This window comes from Neoarius graeffei, chromosome 17 (genome assembly GCF_027579695.1).
Source record: "Neoarius graeffei isolate fNeoGra1 chromosome 17, fNeoGra1.pri, whole genome shotgun sequence".
Lineage (NCBI taxonomy): Eukaryota > Metazoa > Chordata > Actinopteri > Siluriformes > Ariidae > Neoarius > Neoarius graeffei.
In genome coordinates this window covers 68,314,395-68,331,599 of record NC_083585.1, presented here as the reverse complement: position 1 = coordinate 68,331,599, position 17,205 = coordinate 68,314,395, and the positions used below count along the sequence as shown (strand labels likewise).

Below are 17,205 nucleotides of genomic sequence, written 5' to 3'. Positions count from 1 at the left end.
GCCTTGAGGAATGGGCAAAAATCCCAGTGGCTAGATGTGCTAAGCTAATAGAGACATACCCTAAGAGACTTGCAGCTGTAATTGCAGCAAAAGGTGGCTCTACAAAGTATTGACTTGGAGGGTGAATACCTATGCACACTCCAGATTTCTGTTTTTTCATCTTAATTATTGTTTGTGTCACAATAAAACAACAATTTGTACCTTTAAAGTGGTCGGCATGTTGTGTAAATCAAATGGTGCTAACCCTCCAAAAATCCATTTTAATTTCAGCTTGTAATGCGACAAAACAGGACAAACACCAAGGGGGATGAATACTTTTGCAAGACCCTGTATGATGTCGTGAGTAAAACCTTTGCCAGCCCATGGCATCATAAACAAAACTCCTCCCAACACTTCTTATTATAACCACAATCATAACACCTTCAAAATACTCATCACACAGAAATTAATTTTTGTGTCTATACATAGCTGATCCAAGCTGATTAAAATGTTAACACACACACACACACACTTCTCACTGAACAATAATTATAATATACTGAACTCAGCAGAACTAACACCATCACTGTTTTCCTTCTCAGCTCAATCATTTCTTTGTAATTTAGAGTCAAAACATCATCATAACCACATCATTTAAATAAAAAATCATCATACACACCACATAGAGTCCTGTGCGTAATTCACACCATGTCAGCTAATTTAACCTTTACAATGCAGACACCAGTTCGCTGACTTCATTTCCCCCCTCGACTGTTTAGTTTCTGTTCAGACCCCGAACACCCACATGGTCTGCAATTGTTTTTATCTGAACATTTTTCAAAAAGCCGAAGGGTGCAATTGTTGAATAAGTAAGTAAGTTAGTTCGTAAATAAATAAGTAAGCCCTGTGATGACCTGGCGACTTGTCCAGGGTGTACCCCGCCTTTCGCCCGTAGTCAGCTGGGATAGGATCCAGCTCGCCTGCGACCCTGTAGAACAGGATAAAGTGGCTACAGATAATGAGATGAGATAAATAAGTAAGTAAACAAGCAACAAAAAACCCTTAAAATTTAATAAGCAGGCAAATGAATGAGTGAATACAAAATAAATACCAATATGTGTATTTCTGGTAAAAAAAAAAAAATTACATACATTATGAAAATAAATAAATAAATAAACCATCAGATCAGTTTAGGTTCGATATGAGTTTCAGGTTGCAGAAAACAGAGCGATCGGTGAAGCAGCCGTGTAGTGATTTAAAGGTTAACTGGTTTTCTCATAAGAACTCTCACAGGTCACAATGCCTCTGCACAATGCCTCAACATCCATTGATATTGAAAGGTTAATAGAATAGGAGCGTCTTTGTACATTTGAGCAATACAGTATATTGTTGCTTAACTAAATGTCAGCATTACTGAAATGTTAATGATTTCCAGAATTTCTTCAGCTGTGGTCTCTGAATAAATCATAAAATAAAAGATAAAGAAACTTCTCTAAGACCAAACAAGCTCCATGGTATTGTTTTAGGACTGAATTCTGCTCAGTGTGTGTTTATTAAAATGTGTAATTGAAGCAGATAACAGGAAATCATCAGTACATTTCTGGACTAAAAACTACAACCTCAGTTATTACACTGGCGAATGTCATGAAGCCTTGCTTGTGTTTTTCGTCTAGCTCTTGTGCCATTGTATGGAGATTAACAGCCTTTGGAAAAAAAAAAACTGCTGACATGGCTTTGACCACATAAAAGCATGCTGTTATACACATTAGCAGTCAGCACTAACGTAGGAGGATCTGAATCCGAATAGAACCATGGTCTCTTTTCCACTGTGGTGGTTTGTTTGTTTGTTTGTTTGTTTTGTTTTGTTTTTATCTCTATTCCAATCATCACCATCATTATGACAACTACAGTGTTTGGAAACAATGAATCACACCAACACCTCAAACTGATAAAGAACAGGACATCCTGCCCCTTGTTTCATATTCCTCCGCCTCCCCGTCTTTATTTCTATTTATCTATAAGGGAAAAAACATCCAACACCTCCTCCGCTGCTGTTGTTTCATTTTATTTAACCTTTATTCGGTTTTATAAAAGAAGCCCGGCCACGTGGGCAGCCTCACAGCCAGCAGCTGAAAATAACTTTTTCAAGTACAACTTTCAAGCACGAAGGAGACTTGCTTAAAAGCTAAACAATTGTGGGATTTAAACCTATAATCCACAAATAACCCAGCTGCCAGTGTGGGCAATTAGATATACAGTACAAAATATTAATCCTGAGGAATTCATTCTGAAGTTTCATAATAAAGTAGAACAAATGCATAGAGATAATGAACGAATCTCGGGGAGGAAGTACTGAGAAATTATGCGAAAGTGAAAGTATAGATAAAATGTCAAAATCACAGTTATAAAAAATGTACTCAAGTAAAAAAAAAAGGGATGTTCTTTGAAAATGTACTTAACCAAAAAACCCCGCCCCCTCCCTTCAGCCCTCCCTCCAGCTAGGCCATCCAACTGTTTCATTCGGACCAAGTGAAACGACTGGACGGTCTGTAAGCAGCCGTGTGACTGCCACAGATGACCGAGGGGTTTTTTTTGTTTGTTTTTTTTATCATCAGAACATTTGATTTATTTACTCCTGTCAGGATGTAAAGAGAATTTGAAGAAATTTCACAAAAACGCTTCAAAATAATTATCTACCTGAGCTTTAAGTCAGTGCTAACTTTTCATGTGAATAGAAAATATTACTTATCTTAAACTACTATGGCCAAATCCCATTTCACCCCTTGGACCAACCCCTTGGCCCTTCCCCTCCATTTTGCGCGTTCACGTGAAGGGGTAGGGGTATCCCAATCCCAGTTAACGCGGAGGGGTAGGGGAAGGGGTAGGGCTTCTGTACCCCTCCAAACGGAGATTTTCCTGGAGCTGACTCCGAACGAAGGGGTTTGAGTGATTTCCCACAATGCCATGCGGATTTCAGCGAGATTTCATGCGGATTTCAGAAAGATGGCGGTTCCCGCAGCGAAAGATTGTCATAAATGTATTTTCTCCATTATTTACGTGTTTTAAGTTGTTATCCAGAGGAAACACGCCGCTTGATTCGCTTTCGAGCTGAGAATGAGCAGCGATTTCTGAAATCCAAGCTGCTGCTAAAAAGCTTTGGGAGTGAGTATTGTTTTCGGTTGCTTGACTGCGTACGTTTTGTTCTGTTATTCTCGCTTTTATTGTTTACATGAGTGTTCTGACACCTCATTCTGTCGGATGTGGTGCACGAAGCGCCAAAGATATCCCATTCAGTGGTGTTAGTTAACAAATCACACCCTGCCAGCAGAGATTTCTGCCTCTGGCTCTGACTGTAGCGGCTGGTCGCAGCCAATGACGCATTTGGTCGCGTTTTGCTAACGTAAACGCTGACGGAGGTACGCGATGACGTATGCGATCGTTGAAGGGCTATCCCAATACGTAGGGGTTGAATTTCAAGCCCTATCCCTTGTAGCTCAGTTTCAAGGGGAAGGGCCAAGGGGAAGGGGGAGGGGAAGGGGGAGGGGGAGGGGTAGAAATTAGAATTGGGATTGGGCCTATATCTGTTGTTGCTGGTCATACACATTAACAACACTTCATAGCTTGTTAATAAATTAATCAGTAAAATATAGTATCATGTAAATGCTTAATGTTGACCATGAACTGTGAGGTGACCACTACACCACCATGCCACCTTATATTAGAAAATAAAACAGGATAATATACAGTAGCTAAGGCTGTGTCCCAATAGTTTTTTTTTTTGCTTAAAGCCAAACAAAACCCCAAAAATAAACTCCTTTATATTGACAGACATACAAAATGTCCTTGTATGTGACATGCCACTGTTTGTTATTCTCAGTGAATAAAAATCTTCTTAGACACCAAGAATCACGTTGCTATGATGACTATTGTTTACTAGTATCTGTGCCAGTACTGCGTATGCGTTATTGACCAGTGTGAGATTTAGACCCCGTCCACACGTAGCCGGGTATCTGCTAAATCGAAGATATTTTTCTACGTTTTGGCCTGTCATCCACATGAAAACACATCAAAAACGAATATTTAAAAAAACTCTGGGCAAAGTGAAGATTTTTGAAAACTCCGTGTATGCCTTTTCGTGTAGACAGAGATAACCGGAGTTTTGCGTTTTAGAATGTCACAATCTGCGCCAAAAAATGACAACAAATCTGCCCTGACGTCAAACGTGCGACCTTTGTTTACTGCAGAAGCCAGATTAAGCATGGACTTAAGCTAGCCGCACACCACGGCGATCCACGCGGTACTGAACCGACCCATTTCAGAGCCGACTCCCGACAGGGCACTCACATATCCCCTGACTGTTGACGAGTGCAGTCGCGATTGAAGCGACATGTGACAACTTAATAGCTTTGTGATTGGCTATTGGATATAGTTACTGTTAAATCCAACACTTGAAGATGCTACAGGCTGAATTACAAATGACACAACATGGAATATGTAGCGCACTATCTAGGCTGCATGAGCTATTATTCCCAACCTTAAATAGTGCACTTATATAGGGGAGTTAAAGCGATTTGGAATTCAGCCACACAACTTGAGCAGAGTGGCTTTCCAGCCCACTGTGTCTATGGATAAAGCTTCAGTCTATGGAATTACAGTATATACCTGCATTAGGTGCTACCAACACGTATTTCTCACGCTAGAAATTGTGTTTAATGATGTCACGTGTTATATGCGAAAGATATGATTGGCTATTGCTAGCGACTCTCGCCGATCAGTCTGGCTCCCGATTAGTTTTTCGAATCGGCTGTGAGATGAGTCGGTACCATCGAAAACTAGTCTTTATGCCTGACTCGCGACTTCAGTTGGCTCGGTACGCTGAAAATCGGCGTAGTGTGCGGCTAGCTAAAGAGTAATGGATCGGAGTAGTGCCTTGAAAGCGTTAATTATTGTGCAGGTGCTATTTACGTTTAATTTTAGAAGCCCAACTACTGCTCCAAGAGCACAGGCGATGTGATTAGGGGGTAGGATTTGGGGAAATAATGCCATCTACAGGTTGGGAATGCTTATGAATGTGATTGAAAACGCAGATGTTTGGTTATGTGTGGAAGGGATTTTTTTCGAAGATGAGGTGGTGTGGATAAAACATTTTCATAAATGGAGGGGGGGAAAATGTTCGGTTTTAAAAATACCCGGCTACGTGTGTACATGGCATTAAACTTCATAAAGGTGAAGTATGTTGATTTGTATATTTTGTTGCCAGCAAATATTCACATGGTTACAGAAAACTTCTGATTAGATGGCACTGTGTTACTAAGGTAAACCATGTACAAGTGTGTGAGCTACATCACAAGCAGATATCCAGGTTCGGTGCAAATGGCCATGCCCAGGGAAGCCTATGCTTAGCAATATCACAACTTTTAACATGGATAAATTGTTATAAAGTTTTATTTTTAATTACAATATGCAGGGAGCACATCAGGGTGCTTGCCCTGATCGGCAAATGGAATTTATTTTTTGGGATCTGTTTGGCTTTAAGAAGGTTCCTAACTGAGTGAAATGACCCTAAAGTATCTACTGTAAGTGGCAGCTATGATAAGAGCTGTTTGAAATCTACAAATGCTAAGGAAATGTGCTTCAATGCTTCCTGTCCTATCTTCTTTAGCATAGGGTACACTGGACCATCCTTTGGAGAACAAAATTCTGACCCCTGCCCAGGTACAACTGCACAAGAGCATTTAGTGCTTTACAGGTCATTAGCAGTATTTTAGAAATCATTGGAACTTTTTACTAGAAGCCAGTGTAGTGTGGATAAGATAGGGGTGACATAAGGTAATATCAGACCAGAGGAACTTTTTCATAGTTCTGAGAACTGTTGGAGGGAAGTTCCCCCATTTTGTGTCCACACACTGCAAGAACCAAGAACAATGATCGTTCCTAGAATGCAATTTTAAGGGACTTTGAAAGAGGAGCTAGAGTAGGTACTCTTCCAGCACAAGATGAACCATGAGTAAAATGTACTGTGATTGGTGAAACACAGAGAGCCAATGTAGCAACAAGTGTTTAAAAGTGTTGGCATTAAAAGAAAAAATTTCAGGATAACCCCTACCCCATTTCTCCTCCCATCCACATCATGGTAGAACTCACCTCTAATGCACCTGGCCTTGCTCCCCTTCATCCTGGACTTATGCATGCACAGTACATCCACCTTCCTTGTCAATCACAGCCACCAGCTTTCTTCACCAGTTACAGTGCCAATACTAATTTCTGACACCTCCACATCGCCTAGTTTCCACTAGCACCCTGCTGGCCCACAATACTGGTGGTCATTGGTAATGAGACTTGACAGATCTTGTGGAAAAAAAGTCAAGCTGTGAGCCACATTTGAGTTAGCAAAAGGGGTTTTACCCCAGATGCCCTAAACCACAAGCCCCCCCCCCCCAAAATCTGTGCTTGGGATTAGCACCAAGAATGCACTGGCTTCTGCAACCCTAAAGGCTGGGTTTCAGTCTAACTGAAAGGTAACAAACAAACAAGTTTCTCTGCCCCCACGATATTTAAAAGATTCCAAGAGGGAACGCTGAAAAATTAAACAAGCTTCAATGCACAACTGAAGTCAATAACTGATTAAGCCTTCAACTGTTGCACATGACTGAAAGGCCAGTCCATGCTACCCAAGTAGCAGGGCTACTGTCTTGTCAGAATTAAAGTAGAATTGAGTTCTTTAGCATGTAGTGTAGAAGAAATATTTCTGAAGTTATTCCTATGGTATCACCATGGTCTTTGCTAAAAAGATGGTGTGACTTCAGCACACAGAGGAAGCCACTACCATGTTTGCAACAATTTACCTAGCAATGAGCTGAGTACAGCCTTGTGAGAACACTGCCGCCCCCCACAGCACCTTGACTGGGGATTTTCTTTTAACTCCAATAAACCTTTTCCAGGGGGCAGCCAACCTCAGCCACAAAAGGGACAGTATAGTTGCTGTCAAATTGGACAGGAAGCATACCCCATTCAGCTCAGTAATTCAGTTGAGCTGAATTTAAAAAAAAAAAAAAAAAAAAAAAAAAACCCTGGCACCCACAGTGGACCCTTCTGGACAAGACTGGACACCCCATACCTGGTCCATCTAGAACATGCAGCTCTTTATGCTGCACCTCAAAGTTGCAACAAGGGTCCCAATTTACCAATGCATCCTGTGTTGCACTAGGTGTCAAGGATAAACCACATCCAAATCCACAGCCAACATGGACAGTAGAGATAAGTCAGGCCACACAAGTACAGTATTGTATCTTTATTGCAAAAGAGAGTCATCCTCAACTTGGGTAAAGATCACACCTCCACTAGACACTATTGCCGATGCACCAGGAGAGCTTCCTTCTGCTGCAGCAACATCTCTTCCTGAGGAAAGAAAAAAGGAAGTTCATAAACCAGTCAAAGGAAGAAGCAAAGCACAACAGGGTCTACTTACTTCCTCTGGTGCACATTGGTTCACAGGAGTCATGTGCAGTTGGAAGACAGACAGATGTACTGCAGTGGATGTAGAGCTAAGAAGAAAAGATAGATAAGCAATAGAACCCATTTCCTGTATGGAAGCAGCAAGATGAGGCAAGCCTTTACCATCTCTTGCAGTGGAGTCACAGAGGTCTGCTCCACAAATGTGAACATCTTCAGGACAAAGCGTCTGTAATGGGTAGGGTATGCAAGTCCAGAGGCCCCAGTCACTGGGATCAGCTTGGTCAAATAGCGGTCATCCTTGTATGGACATCTATGGATGAGGCAATGTTGTCATGTCTGTTCAGTACATAAACTGGACTACACAAAGGAGACATGGTCAGAACTTACCCCTTCACCAGAAGGTCCCACTGGGGAAGGCTGTAGGGGTTAGGGGAAGCAGTTGCCCAGCAGCTACCCAAAACCAGGACAATATTTGGGTCAGTTCTCCCAGCAATGTGCACCTCAACATAAACAGGCTCCCTCAGAACCTTGGTCACAGGGTAGTCAGTAGCACTGTAGTAGGAGGTATAGGCTACTTGTTCTGTTGGAGACAAGGCAGGGGAATCAGTTCCTGAAGCCATTGACAGTCAGACATGCCAATATCTAGAAGTTGCTCACCTTCTGCACAACCCTTTGTGACACATGAACCTTTTCCTAGTCTTAATTCTACTTGGAATGGTCCAGAAGCAACAACAGGTAGAGGATCAAGATTGGCCAAGTGCTCAACAGCCAAAGCCACAAAGCCAACACCAGAATATTTACACTGGAAATAAACCCTGCAGAAGAAGAAGACAATAGATCAGAAAGGGCCTTCAAGAATCCTCTTATGAGAGAGAGAGAGAGAGAGAGAGCTTACTCATAGTGAGAGTCCCTTGTAATTGAGCCAAGGCGTCCAACTCCAACTTCAGAAGAGCAGACCATCTTGTTTTCATAGACTACATAGCCATCTTGTACCTAGACAGAGTAGAGAGAATGCCTTCTATACATGCCAATAAAAATTAAGGCCACCTATGGAACAACAGGAATTACAAACCTTCATGGTAGTCCCACAAGCTGTTACAGGAAACTGGTATATAACAAAAGCTGTATTTGAGTCAATAGGACCACAGGGTCCTGCATTTCCTCCCAACAGTCTGATGGAATCCAAGCTTATCCTGGGAACTGTTATGTCCCTAGCCACCACCACCACAAACTGGCCATCAAGGGTACACTGGATAGTCACTGGCAACACAAAGGCACAAGTGAGGCCAGTTTAATCACTTACCACAGTAAACTCAAATAGGATGTCAAACTTACCTGTTTTCCCATAATAGCATGCCTGGCCATCAAAACAGCAATTTATAGCACTGCATTGAGTAGTATTTATGCCAAGTTCTCCACAAGGAACCCTTTCATAGTCTTGTACTTGGCATTTATCAACCTGACCAGGTGTCTCTGGCTGCAAAGGTGGCACTACAGGAAGCCAAGGAGCTTGAGGAGAAAATTTCACAGGTAGCAGGGATGCAGATGAACTGCTCACAAGAAAAAGCCCCACAACCACCAAACTGAACCCTGTGTTTACCATTTTTCTCTAACTGCACACACCAACATCTAGCTGATGAGAAATAGTGGCCTTTTATTGTGTCTTTTTTCCAAATTGTGACTGGAGTCTCCTCCTACTCAACTAGTTGTTAATAGTGTTCCAGCCGTGTGTCATCATTAATTACATTAACAATTGGTCTTTTTTTTTTTTGGCCAAAAACTCTATCATGGAATTGAATTAACACGCAAAAAATTATCTGCTTATCTCACTTTGAGTGATCTTCTGAAACAGACTTAAGATTACAAAATATGTTAATCAGATCAATAGCAAAAGGAAGCTTAAAGAGTTGATTACCATATCTTTGATCCTTTTGTTCTATGCACAGGAAATTTAAAAAAATAAAATAACCAGACAAATGCACATGCCTTTGAAATCGCATCGCACTGACTGGAACATGTGCCGCTGATGTGCAAAAAAAGACAACACCAAACCCTGAGACTCATCACTCTTACAAAACACTGCGCACATTTCATTGCCATTTCTACAAATGTAAAAAGTGTGCTGTGCGAGCTGCTTCTGGAGTGAAGTGTCAAGGTTCAGTCTCGCATCGCATTGTCACAGTCATGACATTAAAAACTTACTTATAGCAGCCTCTCTTTGTTTCTGTGCATTATTAGGATACCAAACTTCTATATCTTGTTGAGCAATGGTCTTGGCCAATTAGCAGCATCATTTATATCTTCCTAAATGAAAGTTAAAATTTAATCCGAGTGTCCCACTTTGTGGTTCTATTAGCAAATCTGTACTCATAAGCAGGCTCGGACTGGTAATCTGTGATTTTGGGCATTATCCCGGTGGGCCGCTGTACCTCAGACATGCCCAGCCAGAACAGGGCATGCCTAGCGGCATGTGTTTTCTTTCTCTCTCTCTTCCCCCCCGTCTGTCCCTCTGAGTTGCATGTTGGTCCTGGGATTGAGATGCTGGCCTCTAATGCCCCTCGGACCTGCTTGGTCCATCCTGGTACCCTGTGTCTGGTCAGAGTTTTATCGCACCGCTCCTGTGAAGGACGGCCCCATGAGGACAGTTGAGGGTTATACCTGGAAGACGCTCTGGACTCTTACAGTAATGTTTTTATGGCTGAGGACTACAGTTGTCTCGCTAACTTTAGGACTGCAGTTACCATGAACAGTTTTGCACTCAAGTTTCCATCAATGAAGAGTTTATAACATCAACGAAACTGTCCTCATGTTAAAACTGTTAATATTATAGTCAGGCTGTCTGTTGTTGCCCAAATGAGGATGGGTTCCCTTTTGAGTCTGGTTCCTCTCGAGGTTTCTTCCTCATGTCGTCTGAGGGAGTTTTTCCTTCCCACCGTCGCCATGGGCTTCATCATTGGGGATAGATTAGGGATAAAATTAGCTCATGTTTTAAGTCGTTCAAATTCTGTAAAGCTGCTTTGCGACAATGTTTATTGTTAAAAGCGCTATACAAATAAACTTGACTTGACTTGACTTTGGGCTGGCCCTCACAAGTTAACACCGGCCCTGTTCTCTACATAGCAATTACCAGTGACTACTAGCAATAGAAAATCTGCTATTACGTTTTCAACTAAGCACATCATGATTTATGGGGGGAGCGTGCAGTTTATATACCCCTTACTTTTGATACACATCTTTGTCATGGTGGGCATGTGGCGTAATTTTATTTTTCTTCTTTTAAATGTAAAATCCTTACAACAAACTAAAACAAACTAAACTAAAAACTAAACTAAAAACTTTGTTGAAGCCAAACTACGATGTTCCTTTGTATTTGGTGGATTTCTGTTCAAAGATTTTGCAAAAATGTGTAGCGGTGCATGATGGGGTAGGAATCTATTAATGTCTGTCGTCTACCATTTGATGTTATGAGTTGCGCAGGTTCATGGGAACACGGATGTGTGTTGTGCATATATTCACTGAATAAATAATGGAAAGAGGTGGTAAAAAGAGAAAAGGGGGAGCGGAGAAGATTCGCAACAAAAAGCAGAAAGCTCTTCAAGCTGACGCTTCCAAGTGTTTTAAAATAGATAATTTGTTTGCTGTGGCCAGTAGTGCTACTACTAGTGTTGCTGCTAGTGTTCCCGACGTCCCTACTACAAGTTCAACGGGCGAAAATGAGGACAACATTACTGGAGAGGTCAGTACAGGCTCAAAGCCAAGTGATGTGTATGTTGGGTCGGACTCGGACTCGGAGGATTCTGTGGCCAGTGAGCAGGTCGAGGGAAAGGACACACAGGAGATTACAGAACCCGAAGTTGTTCATCATGCTCAAATTCATGCTAGCACTTCCAGTGTTAACGTTCCTTCAGAGAGGATTACGTCTGAGGCCGAGCCTGCTATGGACTATTTCAGCCGCCCTAACCAAAACGAACTGTCTTTATTTTTTGAAAAACACCCAACCCAGAACACAAAAAAGACACTGAATAAGTGGTTATGTTGCAGGAATTGCACTGAACGTTTGTGGCTAACGTATAACGACATCACACGGATTGTGTTTTGTTCACTCTGCTTAGCTTTTTCCTTGCGAGATAATTCTTTCACAAAAGGTATGGGGGACTGGCGTCATATAAAACAGCGCATCGAGGAGCACGAGAGAAGTGGCCAGCACCGAGAATGTGCCGATGCCTATCTTTTATGGACCAGTAAGAGGGACATAGCGTCCTTGTTGTGTGAGCAGCAGATGTCCGCAAGGCGTGAGCAAGTGAAACGGCACCGACAAGTGATGGAACGAGTCGTTGATATTGTTAAAGTCATCGGGAAGCGTGGGCTCAGCTTTCGAGGAGGAGGGATATCAGAGGCAGCATACAGCCTTGACGATGCCACCATGGATCATGGAACTTTTCTGGAACTCATACTTTTGCTGAGTAAGTTTGACCTGTCCAGTGTGCTGCTACCACATCCGTTCTCGTTATAATTTGTTAACTGATGCCTACCACCTTATTGGACTGGCATATAAATTCCTTCTCACCCTGTCTGTTACCCAAGTGGCATGTGAACGCAGCTTCTCCACACTGAAATTCATTAAAAACCGGTTACGGAGCACTACAGCCCAGGAGCACCTGGAGGCATTCATGCTCATGTCAAGTGAAAAAGACATTTTGATGTCCTTGGACACAGACACAATTGACATGGTGGCAGAAAAGAGTAGCCTAATGAGACGCCTTCTCATCACCTAACATGTGCATGGCCATCCCCGAGACTGTCTCCTGTAAGGTAAGGTAAAGTAAACACACACACACACATAAATTCTCCCGATGAGAATTTATCACGTCGACGGGACGATGTTAATTTTAATCCCACACACACACATTTTGGAGACACAAAAGCTTGTGTGCTTGTGCTTCTGTTTTGTAATATGTTCAAGGTGAAATTGAAATGACAGTGAAAGTGTGTTTTCATGGTGTTTAGGTGTCTGGTATTTGTTCATTGGGGGTTCGGTGTGGACGGGTGGGTGGATGGGTGAGTGAGTGTTTGGGGGTGGTTTCATCAGGCCAATAGTGGGCTGGTCCAGAGGAAAAATGCCAGGGCTGAAATTTGTTCCCAGTCCAACCCTGCTCATAAGGACTCTGGCTGCTGCATTCTTCACAGACTGGAGCTTGATTATGTACCTCCAAACCATCTATACAAGGTGTTTCCATCTAAACTCTTCTTGTTTTCTTTTGGCTGCTCCCAATTAATGGTCATGACAGCAGATCATCTGTTTCCATCTCATCCTCTCTTCAGCATCTTCCTCTGTCACTCCAACCACCTGAATACGTCTTCTCTTACCACGTCCATAAAGTTCCTCTTTGGCCTTCCGCTTTTCCTCTTGCCTGAGACTTCCATCTTCACCATCCTTCTCCCAATATACTCGCCATATCTCCTCCACACATGTCTGAACCAACTCAATCTTATCTCTCTTGCTTTGTCTCCAAACCATCCAACTTGGCCTGTCCATCAAATATACTCATTCCTAATAATGTCCATCTCCATCATTCCCAATGCAAATCTTAGTATCTTTAACTCTGCTGTCTCCAGCTCTGCCTCCTGTCTTTTTGTCAGTACCACAATCTCCAACCCATATAACATGGCTGGTCTCACTACTTTCTTCTACACCTTCCCTTTCACACTTACTGGTACCCTTCTGTTGCAAATCACTCCTGACCCTCTTCTCCACCCATTCCACCCTGACTGCACTCTTTTCTTCACCTCTCTTCAGCACTGCCCATCACTTTGAACAGTTCTCATCTCATCTCATTATCTGTAGCTGCTTTATCCTGTTCTACAGGGTCGCAGGCGAGCTGGAGCCTATCCCAGCTGACTACGGGCGAAAGGCGGGGTACACCCTGGACAAGTTGCCAGGTCATCACAGGGCTGACACATAGACACAGACAACCATTCACACTCACATTCACACCTACGCTCAATTTAGAGTCACCAGTTAACCTAACCTGCATGTCTTTGGACTGTGGGGGAAACCGGAGCACCCGGAGGAAACCCACGCAGACACGGGGAGAACATGCAAACTACACACAGAAAGGCCCTCGCCGGCCACGGGGCTTGAACCCGGACCTTCTTGCTGAGAGGCGACAGCGCTAACCACTACACCACCATGCCGCCACTTTGAACAGTTGACCACAAGTATTTAAACTCATCCACTTTTGCCATCTCTACTCTTTGTATCCTCAACATTCCACCATCATCCCCCACATTCGCACACATATTCCATCTTGCGCCTACTGACTTTCATTCCTCTTCTCTCCAGTGCAGACCTCCACCTCTCCAGGTTGTCCTCAACCTACTGCCTCTCTGCCTCTCTCTTTTTTCCCAATATCTTATATATATATGTAAATACTTAATTTATCTAGAAGTTTTTTCTATTTTCTAGTCTCTGTTTATCCTGTAATGATGCTGCTGGAATTTCAATTTCCCTAAGAGAACCCTCCCAAAGGGATCAATAAAGATCAATCCAATCCAATCCAATCCAATCCAATCCAATCTAATCTAATCTAATCTAATCTAATCTAATCTCATTCTCATCTCATTCTCATCTCATTATCTCTAGCCGCTTTATCCTTCTACAGGGTCGCAGGCGAGCTGGATCCTATCCCAGCTGACTACGGGCGAAAGGCGGGGTACACCCTGGACAAGTCGCCAGGTCATCACAGGGCTGATACATAGACACAGACAACCATTCACACTCACATTCACACCTATGCTCAATTTAGAGTCACCAGTTAACCTAACCTGCATGTCTTTGGACTGTGGGGGAAACCGGAGCACCCGGAGGAAACCCATGCGGACACGGGGAGAACATGCAAACTCCACACAGAAAGGCCCTCGCCGGCCACGGGGCTCGAACCCAGGACCTTCTTGCTGTGAGGCGACAGCGCTAACCACTACACCACCATGCCGCCCCTCATCTCATCTCATCTCATCTCATCTCATCTCTCTTCAGTGCTCTGTAGGCCAACTGGCCTGTCTCTTGCCAGCCTCTTACAAGGCTATCTGCATCTATTGTGAGCATAGGTCATCCCACTGCTGACTTGCTAGGCAAGACAAACAACCATTCACACACACATTCACACCTATGGGCAATTTGGAGTAGCCAGTTAATCTAACTGTGGATTATGTGGAGGAAACCCATGCTGTGATGGCCACAGCCACACAGGGTAATATCATGCTACATTCTACCTTTGCCCCTTATTAGTTTGCTGTACAGTCTATAATTTACAGTCATCTGTATCTCATCTCATCTCATTATCTCTAGCCGCTTTATCCTTCTACAGGGTCGCAGGCAAGCTGGAGCCTATCTCAGCTGACTACGGGCGAAAGGCAGGGTACACCCTGGACAAGTCGCCAGGTCATCACAGGGCTGACACATAGACACAGACAACCATTCACACTCACATTCACACCTACGCTCAATTTAGAGTCACCAGTTAACCTAACCTGCATGTCTTTGGACTGTGGGGGAAACCGGAGCACCCGGAGGAAACCCACGCGGACACGGGGAGAACATGCAAACTCCACACAGAAAGGCCCTCGCTGGCCACGGCGCTCGAACCCAGACCTTCTTGCTGTGAGGCGACGGCGCTAACCACTACACCACCATGCCACCAGTCATCTGTATGATCATACTCAAATAATTGATACAACACAGTTTATTTGCTTTACCCTTACATTGTTTTACATGGAGTGCACACATTTTAACACCGTAGGGTTGTGAAAGCTATGTTTGTTTGTGAATAATCATGTGTTTCTTTGAGTTACCTTGAGCGTTGGGGGTGGTCCCTTCCTGGCTGGGCAAAAGGCATAGCTGAGGAGACCTAAACCTTGGAGCCTGCTCATTAGGCCATTCCACATCTCACCATGTGCCTGAGGGGATTTTGGCTTTAGTTAGTTTTGCCTTGTATCTATCTGTAGTCAGTGTTTATTTTTATTTACCCCTTCTGTGTTATTTGGTTTGGCCAAGCCACTGTATCTGTTCCCTTTTGTCTCATTGTGGAAAGCCAGTTTTGTTCAGTTACCATCATGTCGAGGTTAGTTTTTAGTTAACGTCATGCCTGTCTCTCAAGTCAAGTTCTAGTTTGTTGACCTTTTTTATAGGCCTAGGTTTATTAATTTTGGTCTTTGTAAACTTTTTCAACATTTTTTAGGAAATAAAACCCTGCCTTTTGAACCAAAAATTCCTGTGTCGTCTTGTCTTGCTGTTTGGTCCCGGATACAGGCAGAACATGCAAACTCCATACAGAAAGGCCCCAGTCAGCCATGAGATTCAAACCCAGAAACTTCTTGCTGTGAGGCAACAGCACTAACCACTGCAGCACCGTACCACCCCCTGCTCCCACTACATATCAAGGTCACCTGCAAACATCATAGTCCATAGAGATTCCTGTCTGATCTTGTCCCTCACCTTTGCAAATGAGAAAGGACTCAGAGCTGACCATCAAGGTCATCCCACCTCCACCTGGAATCTGCCCATCACTCTGACCACTGTAACACCACCCTTGTACATGTCCTGCATCACATTGCATACTCCTCTACCACTCCTGGCATCCTCACTGAATACCACACACCCCCTCCCTCAGCACACTGTCATATGCTTCCTCCCGGTCCACAAAGACAACAATTCCTTCTGACCTTCTCTATACTTCTATCAACATTCACAAGCATCATATCTGTAGTGCCTTTTCCTGGCATGAAACCATACTGCTGCTCATAAATTACCTCTATTAACCTAGGTTCTACTACTCTTTCCCATGATCTCATGTGGCTGATCAACTTTATACATCTAGTTACTACAGCCCTGCACAACTCTTATTCTTGAAAATTGCTACCAGTACACTTCTCAACTCCTCTGGCATCCTCTCATTTTCCAAGATTGTGTTGAACAACCTAGTTAAAACCTGCACTGCCAGCTCTCCTAAACATCTCCATGCCTCCACAAGTGTCTTGTGTGGACCAACCACCTTTCCAGAGCTGGCCTCACTTTACCCTTACTGAAGCCGATTTATGCCAAATTAAACATGGGGCTCAAGTTTTGCTGTGGATGCCCGTCCCAATCTAGTTGGGCTTTGGACAAGCACTAAGCACACACTGGCTTCTGCAACACAAGTGGCTGAGTTGTGTTTGTCTGACCTAGAGGTAAGGAAAGCAATCAACTTTATTCTCTGTATTTGATTAGTTCTCAGATGGGGCAGTTGAACCCAGATGCTTCACATTGTAACTGGAGTCAATCACCAATGAAGTTTCCAACTGCTCCCCATAGTAACTGAGAGGCCAGCCCATGCTACCTACAGAGCTTGTCTTGTGAGACAGAAAAGTAGGAGGAATTTCTTTAACATCCAGTGTATAAGGTATATTTCTGAAGTTTAGATCAGAATTAGCATCACCATGGGCTTTGCAAAAAAAAAAAAAAACCCACATGCCTGTGTCTCCTCAGCATCCAGAGGAAGCCATTGCCAAGGTTTTTAACAATCCACCCAGCAGTGGGCCAAGAGCCTTGCCCCCCCCCCAAAAAAAGCCACCCAACACAGAACCACCTGAGCCATTTTCTTTTAATTCCAATAAACCTGTTCCAGGGGTATTCAACCTTAGACACAAATTGGACTGCAACTACTCAACCTTTTTACAGCCTATCAACTACATGGCAGCTGCTTGGTAGGAAGGACAACCTGCACCCACACTGGC

At 43.4% G+C, this 17,205-nt stretch overlaps 2 protein-coding genes across 2 annotated transcripts in view; one reads left to right on the top strand and one right to left on the bottom strand.

Moving 5' to 3' along the window:
• LOC132864475 (NLR family CARD domain-containing protein 3-like) overlaps positions 1–17,205 on the top strand; it is a 1,256,659-nt gene that overhangs the window by 608,034 nt on the left and 631,420 nt on the right. The window lies entirely within an intron of this gene.
• Positions 7,271–9,049, bottom strand: LOC132864535 (zona pellucida sperm-binding protein 4-like). Its single transcript, XM_060897981.1, has 8 exons — positions 8,770–9,049; positions 8,507–8,694; positions 8,330–8,427; positions 8,092–8,249; positions 7,822–8,014; positions 7,597–7,744; positions 7,448–7,523; positions 7,271–7,377 (listed from the first exon to the last, which is right to left on the bottom strand). Exons 1-8 carry the CDS (start codon positions 9,035–9,037, stop codon positions 7,271–7,273), a joined length of 1,236 nt encoding a protein of 411 aa, XP_060753964.1. The 5' UTR covers positions 9,038–9,049.

Bases quoted from the DNA above. Each gene is read 5' to 3' on its own strand.
- LOC132864535 (XM_060897981.1), bottom strand. From the start codon at position 9,037: ATGGTAAACACAGGGTTCAGTTTGGTGGTTGTGGGGCTTTTTCTTGTG. The intron at 8,695-8,769 runs GTAAGTTTGACA...TTGTGTTGCCAG, and splicing joins ATGCTATTATGGGAAAACAG to TGACTATCCAGTGTACCCTT. The intron at 8,250-8,329 runs GTAAGCTCTCTC...CTTCTTCTGCAG, and splicing joins ACAAGGGACTCTCACTATGA to GGTTTATTTCCAGTGTAAAT.